Consider the following 20,393-nt stretch of genomic DNA (forward strand, 5'->3'; position numbering starts at 1 on the left):
CAAGGAACCGTGAATATGTTTGCATGCGCTCTGCGATTCGGCACTCCAGTAAAGTCACGTCACGTTTATTGTTATTATTAATTTATCTTTATTATTTAATTATTTATATTAATTATTTATAGTTTATTATTAACATATCTTTATACAATAGATTGCACAAAGCTTTACAGTAGTACACATGAAAAACAGTGCCAGTGTCTCATTTCATCAACTTCCTCGAAGGTAGAAATAAACCAGCGAAGACTTCCACGTGAAAGAAGGCGGAGCCTCAGCGCACACCCACCTATTACGTTACGTTTTTAAGAACACAAAACCGATTTTGTAGGAATTTACATCATATCAGTTCGTTTTTCAATTTCACTTGATGTATATTGAGGCCTTTAGCAGAAAAAAACTGTCCAAAACTGATCTTCTCTATACTTTAATAATCTATGAAAAAATAGAAAGAGCATTGGTAATAACTAAATGAGTACTTAATCGTTACAATTGTAATTTCTCACTAGAAATGTACATTTACACTGAAAATTACCACCAAACGCAACTTTCAGACGCCATCTTTAACTCTTTCCCAGCCAGCGATTTAAAAAAAGTTAATAGCCACCGTCAGGGTTTGATCATTTTCACAAAAATGTAATGTCCCATAGAATATTTTGTTTTATGAATATCTGAGCATGATATATATTAAAAGATAGAGCAGACCCTCTGCTTTAAAAAAAATAAAATAACAATAAAAACATTTTATTCTAGCTTCATGCATACCTTTTTTTATAAACACTTGATTATTGGTAAGTTTCATAGAACGTTTTTGTGAAAGACTGTTTCCAGATCAGATTCAGAGCGATGATCAAACACAGATGGAGGAGATCGAGTCCATCAACACCCCTAATGCTTGCACAGCCCTGTAGCTCAGCCTGGGTCCACATTTCATTCAGTAACATTCGTTTTCATTTCTATGATGTTTAATGTTGATGATCATGTTATTTCGCATATGCATTTGCTCACATACGATCGCTTGTTTCCGTCGCGTGTGTTTTGATCAGGAGATTCAGTACTCATTCAGAAGATGCATAATAGCGCCCCCCTAGCGTCTAACAGTGTTTGGCAGGGATGCATTTTCTCACAAATAATGGAAAGTTATGTGTTTGGCAGGGAAAGAGTTAACTGTTACAGAATGAAAAGCACACGATTGTGGGATATCAAAGTCAGAGAAAGACGCATCAATGTTGCCTTCATAAATCGATCAGATGAAGGTGTCTCAGGACACGGGAAGTGAAACTAACATTTGATTCCGACGTGCCTTGATGCCTTCCATCTTTGCAAGTTTACGTTCATCTGTCTCCAATTTTGAGAGCAACGCCCACAAATCTCAGTCCAGTTAACAACCGATGCATAGAAGTCCCAGCCTACATTTTTTTCAATAATCCGTCACACTCAGATGCACGTCACCGTATGAATGAAAAGATCTGTTGCTACTTTCGTTTCATTGCAACTTTAAATGATTTTTTTTTTTTTATTCAGACAAAATATTATAGAACTTTAATATTGTCCATTTATCAGTCAGCTAAAATTGTATTTGTGGTGCATCTGATTTCAACGATAATGAGTCATTGGCTTGAGGCATTGGCTCTAGGTCACCAATGGGAGTGAAATACTGGGACTCTCGTAGACTAGAGAGAGGGAATATGAAGGTTTGGTTGCCATTACTGGTGAAGTAATCTCTTTGCATGAAAGCACCCAACTGGACATAATTAAAAGCCGCTGCTAGCTTTTCGGCACTGGCTCCCAGATTGTTCTCTCATGCAGCTTTCTGATTGGTGGTTGGAATCAGACATTCGGCGCTCTCACACGCCATGGCGTCGCTGTGGCAGCCGCTTTCGCACCACCCTCTGAGCGTTTTTCCCCTTTGTATTTCTCTGTATCAATTAATTCTTCCCCCCGTTTTTTAACTCTTTCCTCCTCCTGTTTCTCCAGGAAACCTCATCATGAGCAGAGAAAGGAGCAGGAGCCCAAAAGACCTCACATCAAGAAACCTCTAAACGCTTTCATGCTGTATATGAAAGAGATGCGGGCCAATGTGGTGGCCGAATGCACGCTGAAGGAGAGCGCCGCAATCAATCAGATCCTCGGCCGGAGGGTACGTATCTGGTTTGCAGTCACGCCTTGGGGTCTCTTTTACCACGAGATCGTAGTTAGCACTTCGAACTCAATTTAAGACGTACACCAACACACAAGCTGACGGTTCAGAAACTGGGCAGGTAGCTGGTTGGTAGAGTGTATTCCTCCTTTTTCTGAATTGAAAAAAAGAGGAACCATTAAACATATTTAATGCTTTACGGCGGTTTGAGGCAGCTAGCCACAGCAAAGGACCGTTTTGCGGCGGTGTGGGGTAATTGCACCCTGACATGGTTTGAAGTAAAGCGCCGCTAAATTGAAACCAGTGTTTTGATATGAAATCAAAGTTTCGTGTTTTTTTTTTCTTCTTCCCTTCTCTCATCGCTGCACATGTTAATCTCTTCATCATGTTCCATTCCACCCCCAGGCACGCACACACACACGCATACCCACACACATTTACACGTGCACACACACACACACACACACACACACACACACACGCAACATTTGAGTTAACAAGGATTTTTAGCCAAACGCCAGCACGCGTCTCTTTGGAAAGAACTTAAAAGTGCATGTCAGTAATTGACTACTTTCCCCCCCTCTCTCTAATCTCTCTCTGCACCGAACAGTGGCATGCTTTATCTCGGGAAGAGCAAGCTAAGTATTACGAATTAGCCCGCAAGGAACGGCAGCTCCATATGCAGCTTTACCCAGGATGGTCTGCCAGAGACAATTATGTAAGTGTCCACACTAACACACCGCCTGAGAGTTGTGTTGTATGTTGATTGCATGAGAGTAAATATAATGCTGTGAAAATATATGCATAATCACTAATGCAGAGGACACAAAAGGATTCACAAGTCTATATTGTTTGTTTTGTAGTGCGAATGTTAATCTTATAAAAACCTGTTGTAAAATAAGTAGGTTACACTTTATGTTAAGGTGTCCGTGTTACAGTGTAATTATACATTTAAGTACTGAGTAATAATAATTAACTACTTGTACTTACTATAGGATTAGGAATAGGGGTTAATTTAGTGTTAGTTGGATGTAATTATGAATAATTTATAGTTAATTACTACAGTAACTACATGTAAGAAGGACACTATCAAATTTCTAAAAGACTCTTTTTAGAAGAACTAGGTTCTTCGGCCAGAAAAGTCTAAAGTCCTATTCAAATATATATTAAAATAATGCAAATATTCACAAGATGGATAGCAATTTGTTATATTTAATTTATAACAAAAATCAACTTAGCCTTTAAGGGTTAGTTCTCTTCAAAATGAACTTTACTAATGAAATGTACCGATCCCCATCTCATTCAAGATGTTCATGTCTTTGTTTCTTCAGCTGAAAAGAAATGAAGTGTTTTGAGGAAAACACTCCAGGATTTTTCTCCAGATAATGGACCTCTATGACGACCAACAGGTTGAAGGTCCAGATCAGTGCAGTTTCAAAGGGCTTCAGAGGCTCTGCACAATCCCAGATGAGGAATAGGGTCTTGTCTAGTGAAACAATCGATCATTTTCAAAAACATTAAATAAAAATGTTCATACGTTTTAATCTAAATTGCTCATCTTGCGCTGCTCTGTGGCACGCCATGGATTACGTAACACGGCGGAAAGGTCACGCTAGACATAGGCGGAAGTGGCGCTCCGTGTTTACAAAGCACACGTACGAAGACCGATACAAACATCCTTTAGCAAAAAAAGGTAAAACAACGATACCGGACGATTTTGAAGTTGAAGATTTTTTTTTTGGTAAAGGCAGTTTGTATTCGTCTTCTCACGTTCGCTTGGGGCGATACTTCGGCCTACATATAGTCTGACGGTTTCGACGCGATTACGTAATCCGTAGTGCATTACAGAGCAGCGCAAGATGAGCAATTTAGGTTAAAATGTATATAAATGTTTATTTTTTCTTGAAAATGGCCGATGTTTTTGCTAGATAAGACCCTACTCCTCATCAGGGATCGCGCAGAGCCTCTGAAGCCCTTTGAAACTGCACTGATTTGGATTTGGTTGCCTTCAAAGTCCATTATGTGGTGAAAAATCCTGGAATGTGTTCTTCAATTTTTTTTATTTTCAACTAAAGAAAGGAAGAGACAAACACCTTGGATGAGATAGAAGTGAGATTTTGAAGTGAGCTAACCCTTTAACAAAATAGCTGATCTTTGTTTTACAAATGACTACTATTGCTGATTATTCAGATTGTTCGTTTAAATGAATTACATTTTGCCTCATTCATGAAAAAATTTGTCAATTGTTAAAATAAAGGCTTTTCTGTAAATTATTGCATTGAATGTATACGTACAAATATACAAACTAAGGGTTTTATTGCTGATTTGCCTATTTATTCTTCTCAAGTTTCATAAATGAGGCTCAGAAAATCTGAGTTAATCGTGTTAATCGTTCATAAAAAATAAAATAAAAATTGTTACATCAAAATCGATGCTTCACATACGAATGGTTTTCTGATAAATTTGTTCTGCTTTAGTAAATGAAGCTCGGAAAATAGCAGAACTTGCGTAAATTGTTATTGAAAACGTATTGGTCTTGGTTTTAAGACTGTTCATGAAACACAAGTGGAACTAATTTGTGTGCTCTTTCGTATATTTCGTTGAATGTGACAGTTTTCATAATGTTGCTTTTATGAACAAATTACACAATTCTGCTTGGTTTCATAAATGAGGCTCAGTTACAAGAACAGAAAAAAATGTCAGATTTACATTCATTCATTTGTTCATTCAGCTTATGGTACATGAATGAGGCCAGTTACATCTTGATATAAGATTTGGACGTGATGTGCATAGCCAACCAATCTCACGGCAATTTGTACATATTTTACAAGGTGGCTAATTCTAGATTTTTGCTAAATCGTACGTATTTGATAAGTTCAAATGAATTCGTATGATTGAGCTACCTCAAACCCAGCCCCTAAACCTACCCGTCACATATGAGTGAGTTTGTAAAAATTTGAATGAATTAGCCAAGTCTTAAAATATGTACAAATTGTTTGTGAGTTAGCGTTGGAATAGCCATTCTACTCAGCCTTCAGTATCACTCTCAAACTCTTACAGTTGTAACACACACTGTACCTGGTGGTTTTCCAGAAAGGACATATTGCTAACGTAATGCTAATCATTTCCTCAATATTAAAGTGTGGCAGATATCAAGGCAGTTCGCTTGTAGAATTTGAATCCAAAAGGTATGGTGTGAAGTTTTAACCGGCATAAATATATCACTCAATGTGAAGTGCCAGGATGTGATGCTAAAACTAAAACCTGGCTTTCACACTAATCACCAAATGGAAAAGCAACAGGACTCAAATGAAACACTTCAAAGACAGATGAACTTTCATCTCCACTTATATATTAGTGGTGGGAGAGCACTTGTATTTAATATTGCTAAGGATTCTGAGCGTATCCCTGCTCTGTCATCGACGCTTTTACTGCTCTGGGCTTCTTGGTTCTGTCAGCCAGGGCTAGAATACACAGATTAGTGACTGAATAAGTGGATTATCAGACTTTACAGCAGGCAACCAAAAGCATGGCTCATATTGGACTGCAAAATGACAGTGCGGCACTATCTATACCTATAGTCATCCTGCCGGGGGATTTCGAGTAAGCTACAAATCCTAAAGCAGTCCAGACTTCTCACTCTAGAGGAGTGTTTGTCGTGTCAATTGGAGCAGGGGCAGATGTTTTATTCTTGTTTAACTTTCTGATTGGTGATTAGGCCATTGAATCCAGAGGAATTGGAAAAGGGGTATTGGATCTGTTTTATTTTATATTTTATTTAATTGTATTAAATATTACACTGAGGAGTATTTTGTCAATTGACAAATGGCAGAAATGTCATGCTTTTGTGGCAACCCTTTAAATATTCCTCTGACTGTTTTACAGGGAAAGAAAAAGAAGCGGAAGAGGGAAAAGATCCAGGAACCTGCCCCAGGTAAGACTCCAAAGCCTATCTATACCGGCTGTTAATCCGTTTTTATAAATCTACACACTTATTTAGCTAATGTCGCTTAGTTTGTGAAAAAGGTGGCAAGTGGTTAATGATGGGATACCGCATGCTCAACACACACTTTCAACAGCGAACTCCAACCATAAAAGCACATTTCTAAAGTCAACATGAACGTTAATGAATTTAAGACTTTGTTGGTTGCCCTAAAAGCCACAATATATCTGTATATTTCTTTATTTTGTAATTTTCACAACATTATTTACAGTACACGCCATCCAACCACCCCATCTTTCCATCTTCTCCTCACAATTAAGTCTTTAGGATTAGTCTGTTTTAAAGTGCTTCCTTCATAGTTTCTATCTTTTCTGGCAATTTGCCCTTTTATAAATGCATTTGCAATGTGTGCTTGTACAATGTATATCTGGCGCTAAATCTAGATGGTATATCATTTAAAGTGTATAATAAAGTTAAATGGATGGTTCACCCAAAAACTCAAATGGCATCTGGGATCATTTACACTACCTCATGTTTTCCAAATGGATATGATTTTTTCTTTTATGGAACACAAAAGGTGAATTTTTGAAGGATGAGATCTGGGGCTATATACAAAATAACAAAAAAATGCAATACAGCTCTAATTTATAGCGGCGTTTAATTTGTGAATGGAATTGGGTCAGATCTTTTCAGAAAATCATTTCATTCAATTCACCAGAATCCTCCTGAACAGCACATTATTCAGATTTTCTCTTTTTGTGTTCATTGGAAGAAAGTAAGTCATAAAGGTTGAGTAAATGATGACAGATTTTTCATTATTGGCTGAACTGTTTCTTTAATGAACAATGTGTTAAATATGCCAGCAAATTATGTTTGTTGGCCCTACATTGACAATTAAGACCAGAGATGGACTTATGTGTTATTTGGAGGCACATCCTGGTAATTAAAAGCTACGATTTCCTGCAGGTACAGGCCAGAGAATGAAAACGGCGTACATCTGAACAATGGTAAGAGCCTCTTCCGTACCTCTGGTCTGATTGAGTCATGATGTCGGAAACTCTCTATTTTCTAATGTGGTTCTTAGCAATCAGAAATACATGAGACTAATCCTAAAGGCAAACCTTGAGTTCACCAATCAACCATTCACGAAAGCTGTTGTGTGCGCTATTGTTAAAGGGTTTACTCCTCTGAACATACTGATGAATTGTTGTGACAAGTCATTTTTCTTTCCTAACTCTGTTTGAGAACTCCATTACATCCCTTTTCCTGTACACTGATGTGTGGCTTGTGGCATCGTTAGTATTTTCAGAAGACCAATGCTTTTGTCAAGAACGGTTTTCAAGCATAGGCTACCATTTGTTTGAAAGATCACAGAACAGAATCATCTCGACAAAGTCGGCTCAGAACAACAAGTCCACACTATCAGGTTTCTTCCCTCATTCATTCCTTCCTTCCATCATTGATATTTGGCATGCACCATCAACATTCAATCCTGTGGCTCACGGCCATGTTGGACTGGCGCTTTTTTTGAGAACATTTGGAAACTGGGATGGTTTTTGAAAGAGTCGACCCAGATGTAAGCTAACTCTTTTAGCATTCACCCATATGGCCCCCATGTGTTATCTAGCCAGCCCTGTGAATGAATGAAGCCCTTGCCAGCAAATTTGGCTTGCGTTGTGCTTTTTAATTTTTTAGGCGATTAAACTAGCAACTGGCCTAAAAGAATTTAGTTCTCTAAAACAAACAAGAAAATGCTCTCCGTCAGGTGAAAGTGTGAGCAAGAGAACATTTTACTTTCTAGAGAACATATCTATTTTCCCTCTTATTAAGTCACCCCACATCTTTTTGTCATGAAAGCGGCACAGATGTGACAAATATGGTCCTTCACAAAAATCCTACAAGACAAAGGTTTTACGGTTGATCAGTTCACTACCCCCGTGGCTCTCAAACACAAATTGGACTGTTTCACTCTCTCTTTCTTCTTTTTTTCTCTCTCTGTGGGCTGCAGTAGCTTTGAAAACGCAGCTAAAAGACGTTCTATCTTCGATTCGGTAATTAGCAAACTGGGGATTGACGCTCCAGCTGATTCATCGTGGCAACCTTAAACTAATATACATAAAAGAGAGAATATTGCCACTGCTTGTCAATTCATGCAGACCTGACAGACTGAGAAACATCAAATTTGTCTTAATTTATTCGCCATACAAAGGACTGTACACTTTAATACGTTTAAATAAAAAGAGTGATAACATTTTGGATAATGGATAGGATCATCATAATAGCACGAAGATGTAACATGCTATTAACAAGTATTTTTTTGTTGCTTATTTTCCAGTAAAAGACCCCAAACCAAGATACATTTAATTGAAGCAACACTGAATATGATATTTTTAGAGCTTTTTTAAAACAAAATGCACATGTATTGAATATACACGATTTGTTAATTTTTTAAAATTTTTATAAAAAGTTAGAAAAATAGAGCAAAAACAGCAATATTGCCAAATATTATTACAATTTAAAATAGCTGTTATTTGTTTTAAATATATTTTTTAAATACAATGTATTCCTGTGGTTTCAAAGCTCTTCAGTCTTCAATGTCACACGATCCTTCAGAAATCATTCTGTATGATGATTTCATGCTCAAGAAACATTTCTGATTACTATTAAAGTTGAAAACAGTTGTGCTGTTTAATACCATTGTGGAAAGCAGAACGCTTTCAGGATTCTTTGATGAATGGAGAGATTAAAAGGACAGCATTTATTTTAAACAGAAATCTTTTGTAACACTATAAATGTCCTTTTATTGGTCAATTTAATCAGTCATTACAGAATAAAATTACTGATTTAAAGAAAAATTACTGACCCCAAAGTTTTAAATGGTATTGTACATATTTCCAAAAACATTTAATCTTATTTTAATAATTTTTCTGATAATTTACAGTAAAACAAGTCAAAATAGACTAATTAAAAAAATTTAAGTCTTTTTATATATATATATATATAATATTTTTTTTTTCTCAGTATCTATTACTATATGTTTTTTTTTTACAGCAATTCAGTATGTATGTGTAAGGCATTTAGGATGGGAAAACTGGGGATTTTTCAGGGACAAAACAAGTAATTTGAGGTAATTTTATAGCTGTTTTTACCACTTTATTTTTGGTATGAAGGACAGGTTCTGTCTTTTTTTAGATGCCTAATGACACATTATCCTTACCTCTAGCTTGAAATAAAAATGTACATTGTAGTTATATATATTTTAGGTTATAGAATTTTCTTCTTCACACATCCCACTTTTCCTGCTCGTACAACATTTCCACATCCTCTTCTTGTTCTCAACTGTGTCTGTTTCTCAGATTTAGCTGTGAGAGGTTTTGTCTGACTAACCCTTGTGATTTGCAGGCTTTGAGATTGTTATCTGAGCTGGGGCATACATGCCCTCAGGGCTGTTACTTTTTTGCCACTGTGCATTTTTTTCCCCATTGGGAATGGGGAAAGCCGTGTAACAATGGTGGTCTTTTAATGAAAGCTGGCTCTGAAGATCTAGTCTTAGTCATTCAAAGAAGCTAAGGTTGTGAGTCACCACAGTCTGGCACATTTCAACACGCTGCTTTGTTGCCACCTGGACATTGACTCTGTTACGCTGACTGTTCTGCCGCGTTTCACTTTTGATTTTTATAGCGATTCTTTGTCCAAGTTTGATGTTGTTGGCAAGTCCTATATGAGATTTACCGTACTGTTGGGAGTGGTCGGCCGAAGGTTTGAAAGCTTTCAGTGTTTCTGAGGTTGACAATGGTGAGGCAGTGTGGGAAGCCGTTGGAGGTGCTGGCCACTTTTGAGTTCATAGCCTGCTCTGTGAAGCAAGTGCTACTGGACAGCTGTGCCCGAACTGGGTCATCTTTACCCAGCTCTATGTCTGTGATGAGTGAGGCCAGAAGTCAGAAGTCAGCCTTTGATGAAAAGGCATGAGAGGGGAAGAAACTAAAAGTCCCTTGTGTGCTGATGAGAGCGCCTTGTCTCTCTTCTTGATGTCCACTCTGCCTCAAGCCCATGAATGGCAGAATAACTGATACCCTTTGTGCCTAAAATCCTTTTAATTTATAGTAAGTTGTAACTAAGTACCTTGGGTTGCTTTACCAGAAATGTTTTTTTTTCTGTCTGTAATATCTATCTATCTATCTATCTATCTATCTATCTATCTATCTATCTATCTATCTATCTATCTATCTATCTATCTATCTATCTATCTATCTATCTATCTATCTATCTATCTATCTATCTATCTATCTATCTATCTATCTATCTATCTATCTATCTATCTACCTACCCACCCACCCACCCACCCACCCACCCACCCACCCACCCACCCACCCATCCATCCATCCATCCATCCATCCATCCATCCATCCATCCATCCATCCATCCATCCATCCATCCATCCATCCATCCATCCATCCATCCATCCATCCATCCATCCTGTTTGTACTTACATTTGCATGTCCTTCTGCAATATCCATTACTCTGAGAAGACATGGCTTCGTCCCAGTGTTTAACCAGATCTCATTATCAAGTGTCTCTGTTATTGTGTGAATTGTTGGAACTGTTTCATGGCTTGGTTTCTTGCAGCAGTACACATCCAAATATCCAAATTAGGATATTTTTACTTGGGTATAGAGATATGGGATCCTTTTAAAGTATCGACTGATTTGCTTCACAATTTTTGAATTCAATTCCACATTCCACAAACACGCTAGCCAGATAAACCAGACCCTCATCAAGACGTTTGGTCTGGGAACTCACCATTGACGGCTCAATCCGAGGGGCGGGATAAACGGTTTTCTTTCAAACTCTCTCTGCATGTGATAGGATAGCGCTACAACCAACCAGACAACGTGAAGCAGAGCTTGTTGATCGATTAAACTTTTGCTGTATCCAGTCGGCTGAACTCTGAACACTTCTCCCCTTCTTAAGAATGACTTCAGAGCCGATCTTTGTTCTTTTCTCAAAGAAAACTTTAAAGGGTTAGTTCACCCAAAAATGTTGTCATTAATTACTTACCCTCATGCCGTTCGACATCCATATGACCTTTGTTCATCTTCGGAACACAAATGAAGATATTTATGTGGAAATTTGATGGCTCAGAAAGGCCTTCATTGACACCAATGTCATTTCCTCTCTCAAGACCCATAAAGGCACTAAAGACGTTGATACAAAGCCCATCTCACTACAGTGGTTCTACAATCATTTTATGAAGCGACGAGAATAGGTTTTGTGCACACAAAAAAAAACTAAATAACTACAGCTGGTAATGATATTGGTGACAATAAAGGCCTTTCTGGGCCGTCGGATTTAAACGAAAATATTTTCATTTGTGTTCCGAAGATGAACAGAGATTTGACGGGTATCGAACAACATGAGGGTGAGTCATTAATGACAGAATTTTCATTTTTGGGTGGCCAAAGCCAATTCGAAAGACCAGCGTTCGCCAGCTTCTTTGTTTTAAAGTAGCACGCAGACCGTCCGTCACAACTCTGCAGTCATTTTGTTAAGCCCGCCCACCGACTCTATACGCCAGGGCTATTCAAATCTTACCCTGGAGGGCCAATGCACTGCAGAGTTTAGCTCCAACCCTGATCAAACACACCCACCTGTGATTTTCTAATGATCCTGGAGACATTGATTAGCATGTTTAGGTGTGCTTGATTAAGGTTGGAGCTAAACTCTGCACTGCATTGGCCCTCCAGGGTAAGATTTGAATAGCCCTGCTATACGCGATGTGATTGGCCTGACCAGCGTTTGGTTTTTCCAGCTCGCAAGCCAACGGAGAGTTGCTAGACTATCCTGATATTAGATTTGCTGCCGCTAGGGTGCGTCTAGATTTCTAGGCTACAAAGGCGCAAATCTTAACATTACATTCTGGGCGGCACTAACAGAAACTGAAGAATCAAACTTTTAATTTTGACAAGCATGTGAAATGCCCCTATAGAGAGATGGAAAACTACGAAACCGGGTGCAATTGACCAGGGAAAACTGCATTTATTCTATATATCTGTCTATTTATCTGTATATGTACTCTATCTATATGCATGTCAAACTTCAAGAGTTTTTTCCCCACCAAAACTTATTGACAAGACTTTGACATACTTTGCGTTGCTAAGAAAAAATGTAATTGTATGGATTTATTTTGATTTCAATTCATTTGTATTCTTCATTCAAATTGGAATTGCAGCACTGCATTCTGTTTCCTACCTCAATTCAAATTCAGGAACTGAATTGAAATTTTAAATGAATTCTCAATCCAATTCAGCATGATGCTGAATCCTCGAGTACAAGACACTTACTATAAGCTGGTTAATGTTATTGAGGGCAGCGGAAACCCAGAGGTTTCCTTCCATGTACTGCTGCCAAGAAAGTCTTCAGCGCTATAAAAAGAGCCTGGGAGTTGCTGGTATGTAGGTGCAAGGAACAAACTTGCAGAAATTGTTGAATTCAATATGCGAATAACCCACATCAGATCTTTGGTTTAGATCTTAGTATGTTGTCACATGTGTCCAGATGTAGACCTACTGTAGCACGCCAAGCAGCAGAGGAATCGGTAAACTGTGTGGCGTCTACTACGTTTCCTCTCCTCTCGTTCTCGCTCTTTCACGCCCCAGCCGTCGTCTGCTCTTTTCTGGAGTTCCTCTCCTAGGGAGTAAATCTGGCTCCTATTGTGAAAGCAGGCGGAACCCCCGCTCCTCTTCCCCCGCTCCTCCCTCCCTCCCGCTGCTGACTGCGAGCGGTGGCGAGGCCTTTGAAGCGGCTGGGCGGTGGAGGGGTGCAGTCATTGTGCAGCTCTTTGATAGTGCCGGCCTGGCTTGCAGCTTAGGCTTTGCAGGAGCACGTCGTTCCTGGGCTCCCATCCCACCATTTCTCAGATGTGGGCAGACCCCACTCAAGCCTTCGCCCTTCTCATGTCCCCTACCCTCACCTGATGTTTTTTTTTTTGTTGAGGGTTTTATTGAGGTGAACATTCTTTCCTCTGCCTCCTTAGAGAGATCGCAGGAGAAAGGCCACTGCCATGGTTGGTTTGCAGTTATACAGACGTAATTGTGTAAGAGTTTTTCCCCTCTTTAATGTTACTGTCTCAGGGCCAAAGGAAGTGCTGACTGAACGAAGCGGTTTGTTTAAATCAGATTTTTCATCCAGGTGCTGTTTTTATTACTCAGGCCGGGGTTTTTTGAACCCATACTCCTCCTAGCAGATCATTGGTTATAGTGCCTGTTGAATTTTTATGGACTCCTTGAAGGACGCTGCCAAACTAGAAACGAAGCCAAGTGCTACAACACAAGGTCACTGGTCCAAAGTCAGTTTGGTGTGAAAGTGGACCTTTTCAGCTGACTAGGCTTAACACAACCCAGATATGAGCTCTTCGTCCATACTCTAATTCCCTGCCCATGGTTCATCGTAAAGCTCCTGTTCCTCACGTACAGCTAAGTGTTTGTAGAAACAATTGCTTTACACCCGAATTAAGATTTTTTTGGAACTAGCGCCTGGATGCTTAGTTTTTCTGGCTGCTGTTACTTCTAACACAGTTAAACGTTCTCTTTGACCCTGAAGCACATGTGCAGTACGTCTGCTTTATAATACTCCACTTGACCTGTATTTAGGCAGCACAATTCGTGTCCTCTTTATACTGTCAAACTCAAGATATACAAATCTATCGACCTCTTTGCACATCCTTTGTTGTCATTTTCTCCACTTGACTTCCATTGTTTTTATAGGCAAACAATTTTTTAAGTGTGTCCTTGAAATATGACATATTAAAATGCAACACTGCATAATCCTTTTTTTCTTTTTCACAGAATGTATTTTGAATACAAAATGCATTTTTGAGCCATTTTTTCATAATTTTTATTTTATATTATATATTTTGGTAAGTGTATTTAAAAATATATATTAGCGCAGTAAGATAAAACATTCATATTATAATGCATTCTCTGAAGAACTCAAAAAGAAATAAATTTTTTATATATTTTAAGCTATTTTTACTGGAATTTAGTCAATAATTTTTTGTCAAGTTTTCCATTATCATTGACTATTCTTGAAAGCAACTTTCCAACTCTTAGTGCTGCCTCCTAGTGACCCCACCAATTCCTGCACATAGACGCGGTTAGAAAATTTGAACTGCGCGCAGTGAACATTTAGCGGCAAACGTAAAACCGCAGCCCACTTTCTCCAGTTTTTCAGAACAATATTTTTTTCTTGCTCTCTGACCACTTCAAGCCGTCTTCTCTGGTTTTTTGGGAAAGGGAAGGGTTAGACCGGGGAAAAGAAGGTGGTGTGTTAGTCCCAGCTGCAGGCTTTATGATTCGCCCCAGGAGGTGAACGGGCCAATTGAGTGACACAGGGCCATGCCTGTTATCTTAACCTCCCACACTTCAAAGAACAGCCTCACTACCGCGGAGTGAGCCGAAGAGAAGGACGGAGAGAGGCTGGCCCTCGAATACAGAGGAGCGTTTCATTTCCTGCGAGCAGGGCCTCGACATTCCACAGCTCAAATGGGAAGTAGCTCTTGAATCCCTGCGTTTGTATCAGAGAGGACTGTAAAGCGTGGCCCGACGGCACCGCTCTAACCTCTCCAAACACCCCGACGCACCCCCTCCCCTTCCAACAGGAGGCTGGCGGGGAAAGGCAGGAAAGCATGCCAGCCTTTTTCATCTGCGGCCGGGAAGGAAAGCGCTCTCCAGGAAGGGGGCGCAGGGCACAGGGAAGCTTTGAGATCATAGGATGAAAAGGGTGGTCAGGGGAGGTAAATAAAAGGGTCCCCGCTCACTTTATTCTGTGACTCTCTTTCTCTATCCTCGTTCGGCACCAGGGTCAGATCTCCCTTGAAAAGTAGTTGCCTTTCATCCACATGTGGTAACGCCGTCCGCACGGGTGTACGAGTGTATTTATGTGTGAAAGTGGTCCAGGGTGGAGTTGTGGAGCAAAACTGACATCTCAAGAAGAAAAAAAGGTTGCGTTCGACCTCCGCTCCAGGGAGGAGCCCGCTACTAGTCTTGCATTTTATCTCTCTCTCTCTCTCTCTCTCTCTCTCTCTCTCTCTCTCTCTCTCTCTCTCTCTCTCTCTCTCTCTCTCTCTCTCTCTCTCTCTCTCTCTCTCTCTCTCTCTATCCATCAGAGGTTTGCTCCTGTATTCCTGCTTCTCACTTTGATCAGGAATTCCATTTGATGCACTTCTGAAATAGCCCCATACGGCTTGTCGGCCAAAATAGTCGGTTACGTTTAATATTTCACATCTCAAAAGGGATTCTGATTGGACAAACCGTTTGTGATGGAAAAACTTTGGGTTTTTGAGAATGCGATTCTTGAATAATGTTGGACAATAATAATTTTCCTTTCAGAACGGCATGCTAGGGGACATTTTTGAGTGCGCCAGTTTGTTATAAATTTGCTGTTTTTGCTTTAAATGTCCTAATGTGCAATACAAAAAATTACCTCAAAATAGAAAATTCATGCGCGAAATGTGCTTCGCTGTTCAGTTACTATGAATAGTGACCTTTTTTTATTATGAATTTGATAGTTTTTTTTTAAATAATGTGCCTAATTTTTGCAGGTATTGCAAAATGTTTATTTTCTTAAAGGGATAGGTCACTCTAGATTTTTTTTTTTTTTATCTGTCATTTATTCACTGTTTTTGTCCATACAATGAAAATCATTGGGGTCCAAAACAGCACACACGACCAACTTTCACTGTATGGACCTAAAAAAAAAAAAACATGATAATGTTGACAGAATTTAAAATTTTGGGTGAATTATTCCTTAAAGTATAATAAAAATAATAATAATATATAACTTTTTAATATCTAACCATGTTTTCCTCTTAATTTGTGTTCTATAGGAGGAAAACGGACTTCTTTTTCCTCTTGCAAAGCCAAGACAGCAGCTACAGGCCCCCTTTTAGAGATGGAAGCCTGCTAGACTCCTCAACCTTTCACCCCTCTGTCACCTCTTGACCCCTGCGGAATATCCAGAGGGTCCTCGAATCTGCTCCTCGGCCGCAGGCGCTGCTGTAGAGACGTTGAACTGAGAACAGACAATCACCAACACAGGCCCTCACGCAGACCCGTGAATACTCCTTTGAACGTTCCTTTTTTTGTCGTTTTCTGTCCTGAATTCACTCCCGAAGCCGAAGGCGTTGCACTGATTATGTTCCACGACCGTTTGTAAAGCGCACACACGGCCACATGTAAACAAACACACACGTTCCTACACCTGTTCCTAAGTTATTCTAAGTTATTTGGCACCTCTGTCTCTTCTGTGTGTTCACTACGTCACTCCCTCACTTCCTCTTGTGCCCCGTAAAATGTAGCATCGCGGGGGCCCGACGCACCTCACAACGTTCTATCGCAACATTTTAAGGATCACACGTTGCCCTGGAAACAATCTCCATTGGTTGCGTTTCGCATTTTGACACATTGGTGCAAAAAGGGTCGATGTTTTGATTTCTCCTCAACATCTTGGGTTCAAGTTTATTTTGAATGCTTTTTTTTTTTTTGTATTATTCTTTATTTTAATTTCTCGGTGTATATTTTAAATGATTTTTTTAATCATTATTTTATATATATATATATAATGGTATACGAAAATAAGCTTGGAGACAGGAAAGCCATTTTTCTTGTTGAAGCGTCTTGCAGAAATAACATTTGAAAGTCTTCTTTTTGATAACTATTTGTAACGGATATTGACTTCTCAGTCTCTACTTGCGCAGATGTAAAATAATGCTCAATGTGTACTTTTTAAAAAGAGATGTCTGGATGTCAGTTTTCTTGGTATTTTTGCAGGCAACATTAGGACAAAGGTGAAAGAGTAGGTACCCAGAGGCCTATATTTTATTGATCTAAATTGACAAATGAAGCAGATATATATCTATATATATTTACCCCAGCACTTGGCAGTCTTTCTTTAATTGCAATGTACCTCTGTCTCTCTGGTAGGTAATAGAGTGGTCTTTTACCATGTTTATTCCATGCAAACATTTCCACATTTTATTCTTTTTAATTATTCTCTTAGCATTTTTTTTTGTACATTCATTGTCATATTTTGAATCGTTAACTTGGTGTAGCATTTTGCTTCCAAGTGGTCACATTCGAACTGTTTCAACATGTCTTTTTTTATGAAAATAAATAGGCATCTTTGACTGAAAACGATTGCAGTGTTTATTTTATTATACACACTGACATTTTTTCACGGTTAAGTAGAGAATGCATTTCTACATCCTACAAGAAGCATTAGGAATAATATCCGGTGGATCTCTGGGGAAACTTCAAAAGGCTTCTTAAAATCAACGAGAAATAAAATGCAGCTACTGTTCATTTTAATATGCATTTGAATATTCATTCGGCCTTAAGTACACGATAATAAGGGATGATTTGCAATATAGCTAAAATAATTAAATAGCCATTCATTATACTCCTTACAAAATTGGGGGACAAAATAATACAAAGCATGATTTTTAAGCATGCTGAATGCAATGGCAGATTCACTATGACAGCATACAAAAGGAGCTGTGTATGTAGGATGTTCTGCATATCAGTAAAGCTGTCGGCGTCGTCGTCGTCGTTTATGGTACTACAGTGCCACCTTATGCATGAAACGCTGCCCGTAGAGAGTTATGAACATTTGGTGTTTTGGGCAAGTTCCCAACCCAAACTTAAATATGAATACCAGCTACATTATGATGTAAAAGTTACCAGTGTACAAATAAATAATATTTAAACATAGTTCTTAATAAAATGTTTTGTGATTTCTGCCTGTTTGATTAACAATTATACAGAGTTCGCATAGTTATCAGTCTTTTAATCTGTCTTGATGCTTTTCTGTGTTTGGAAAGTCTTTTTTTGGTCTCATTAAGGATATATTTGCTACAACAGCTGAACTGGCTGTAAAGAACAATATATATGATAGGGCGCCATCTATTGGAAGAAGATGAAACATGCCTGCCTCATTACACTACTAGTAGTCATGTTAATCTGATCCAGCATAGTATCGAGCAAACTAAACTATCTGAATGTAAATGACTGGCATTTACATGTATTAAAATTGTATACAAAATTATTACATAGGCATTTTAAAGCAAGGGTTTAGTTAAACTTCGGTTTAAAAAGTTGACCTTAATTCACGTGTAGGCCTACAATAAAAATGTGTATAATATATTGTTAATGTTTGTGTGTAGTATTTGTAATCTTGAGTCTAATTATTGTTTGATAGCAGATTAGTTTTGTGAAAATATGAATAGCTTAATAAATATATTAACATAGCTAATATAAAAAAGTGCTTTCATTTTTAAAAAAATGATCTAGAAATCGATTTAAAAAGTTATATTTTCCTGTAAATAATTGCACCTAACATTAAAATGTGTATAATTCCGCAACGAATCGACAAATTAATACAAAAACAACAAAGACAGTGTCATATGCTATTTTAAACATTTGACCTGAAATGCCTATTATTCGCAGATGTTACCGCGTTATTTTTGACAGCCCTGTACGTAAAAATACAATATGTAGAAGTTAAAAAGTTAAGTTAAATGAAAAAATCCATTAAAAGAATGCAAATACAGTAGGCCTAATAATGTCGTATCAAAAGTAAAAAGGACTTTTCAGTTGCTGTTGCTATGGTTGCTTGATTCTCGTTGTAAGTTCACGGGGTCGTTCAGTATTCGAGACGCTACTGTAAGTTGCTGTGTGAACTGTACATTTTGACACTCACACCTGTAAGTAAACACGGTTGTCAATCCCAAAAACAAACGTAGCGTAAGTTTGAAGTGTTTTGACTCAGGACCATAAAAAATAGGTTTTGACTGATCAGCGACTGTGGGCTTTGATATGTCCTCGTAGTTCTGAACATAAATACAGATGTGCACTTTATAAGTGCTGTGAAGTCATTTACTCACTCAAGCCGCTTTTTTCCTGACCTGCAGCTTGGTCTCCTATTCAGTGTAAATATGGCTGTCTGCCAGAACCTCAAACACAAGTGACCAGCGGCCTCAGAACCATCGCCACAACATGGAAGCCAGAGAAATGAGACAAAAATGGCTTTTTAAAATGGAAAATCCTGTAGTAGGAAACTCTCCACTGTTCTCATGAAGAGTTCAGACGGCGGCCCAGGAAAGTGAGTTGAAAAGCTAGGAAATAATTTATTTGCTTCAGCCACTATTCAACCTTGCAAGATGATGATGATGATAATAATAATAATAATAATAATAATAATAATAAACATTTTAAGACCTGCTTAAGTGTTTAGTTGTTGTATGAAGAGGTTTTCATAACATTAGTTATTTGGGAATGTAAAATTAGAGTAGTTTTAAATAACAATAAAAAGAATAAACGTTTTGAATATGTCCATAGTTCATAGTTCCATTTGAAATTTCTGAATAATTTTGATATTGTTTTTAGTTCAAGGAAGTTTGCAACCACTGGAATGACGTGTCTAATAAATGCACGTGGCGTTTGTATTACTACATAGAACTTAAAATATATTAATGAATTCTTCAGAAGGCAAAGTCCACATACTAAAGCACTTGAGGAAACTTAGTTCACGTCTTTATGTATCTTGCGTCTCTTAACTTTCTCTTCACAATATCCCACAGATTCTCTATGGGGTTCAGGTCAGGAGAGTTGGCAGGCCAGTTGAGCACAGTAATACCATGGTCAGTAAACCATTTACCAGTGGTTTTGGCACTGTGAGCAGGTGCCAGGTCGTGCTGAAAAAACAAATCTTCATCTCCATAAAGCTTTTGGAAGCAGATGGAAGCATGAAGTGCTCCAAAATCTCCTGATAGCTAGCTGTATTGACCCTGCCCTTGATAAAACACAGTGGACCAACACCAGCAGCTGACATGGCACCCCAGACCATCACTGACTGTGGGTACTTGACACTGGACTTCAGGCATTTTGGCATTTCCTTCTCCCCAGTCTTCCTCCAGACTCTGGCACCTTGATTTCCGAATGACATGCAAAATTTGCTTTCATCCGAAAAAAGTACTTTGGACCACTGAGCAACAGTCCAGTGCTGCTTCTCTGTAGCCCAAAGTGGCTTGACCTGGGGAATGCGGCACCTGTAGCCCATTTCCTGCACACGCCTGTGCACGGTGGCTCTGGATGTTTCTACTCTAGACTCAGTACTCTGCTTCCGCAGGTCCCCCAAGGTCTGGAATCGGTCCTTCTCCTCAATCTTCCTCAGGGTCCAGTCACCTCTTCTCCTTGTGCAGCATTTTATGCCACACTTTTTCCTTCCCACAGACTTCCCACAGAGGTGCCTTGATACAGCACT

General features: G+C 38.8%; 1 protein-coding gene across 4 annotated transcripts in view; it reads left to right on the forward strand.

Moving 5' to 3' along the window:
- The window catches only part of lef1 (lymphoid enhancer-binding factor 1), a 49,855-nt gene extending 32,589 nt beyond the window's left edge, over window positions 1-17,266 (forward strand). For 2 of the 4 annotated variants that reach the window (XM_067440969.1, XM_067440970.1), the window contains exons 7-11: window positions 1,972-2,134; window positions 2,745-2,852; window positions 6,020-6,068; window positions 7,044-7,084; window positions 15,961-17,266. In XM_067440969.1, the coding sequence (XP_067297070.1) occupies window positions 1,972-2,134; window positions 2,745-2,852; window positions 6,020-6,068; window positions 7,044-7,078 (355 nt within the window). In that variant the 3' untranslated portion in view covers window positions 7,079-7,084; window positions 15,961-17,266. The remainder of the gene's footprint in view (window positions 1-1,971; window positions 2,135-2,744; window positions 2,853-6,019; window positions 6,069-7,043; window positions 7,085-15,960) is intronic. The other 2 variants (XM_067440967.1, XM_067440968.1) reach the window with 1 other exon arrangement.
- Window positions 17,267-20,393: the final 3,127 nt, after the last annotated feature.

The sequence above is a fragment of the Pseudorasbora parva genome, chromosome 4, assembly GCF_024679245.1.
Source record: "Pseudorasbora parva isolate DD20220531a chromosome 4, ASM2467924v1, whole genome shotgun sequence".
Lineage (NCBI taxonomy): Eukaryota > Metazoa > Chordata > Actinopteri > Cypriniformes > Gobionidae > Pseudorasbora > Pseudorasbora parva.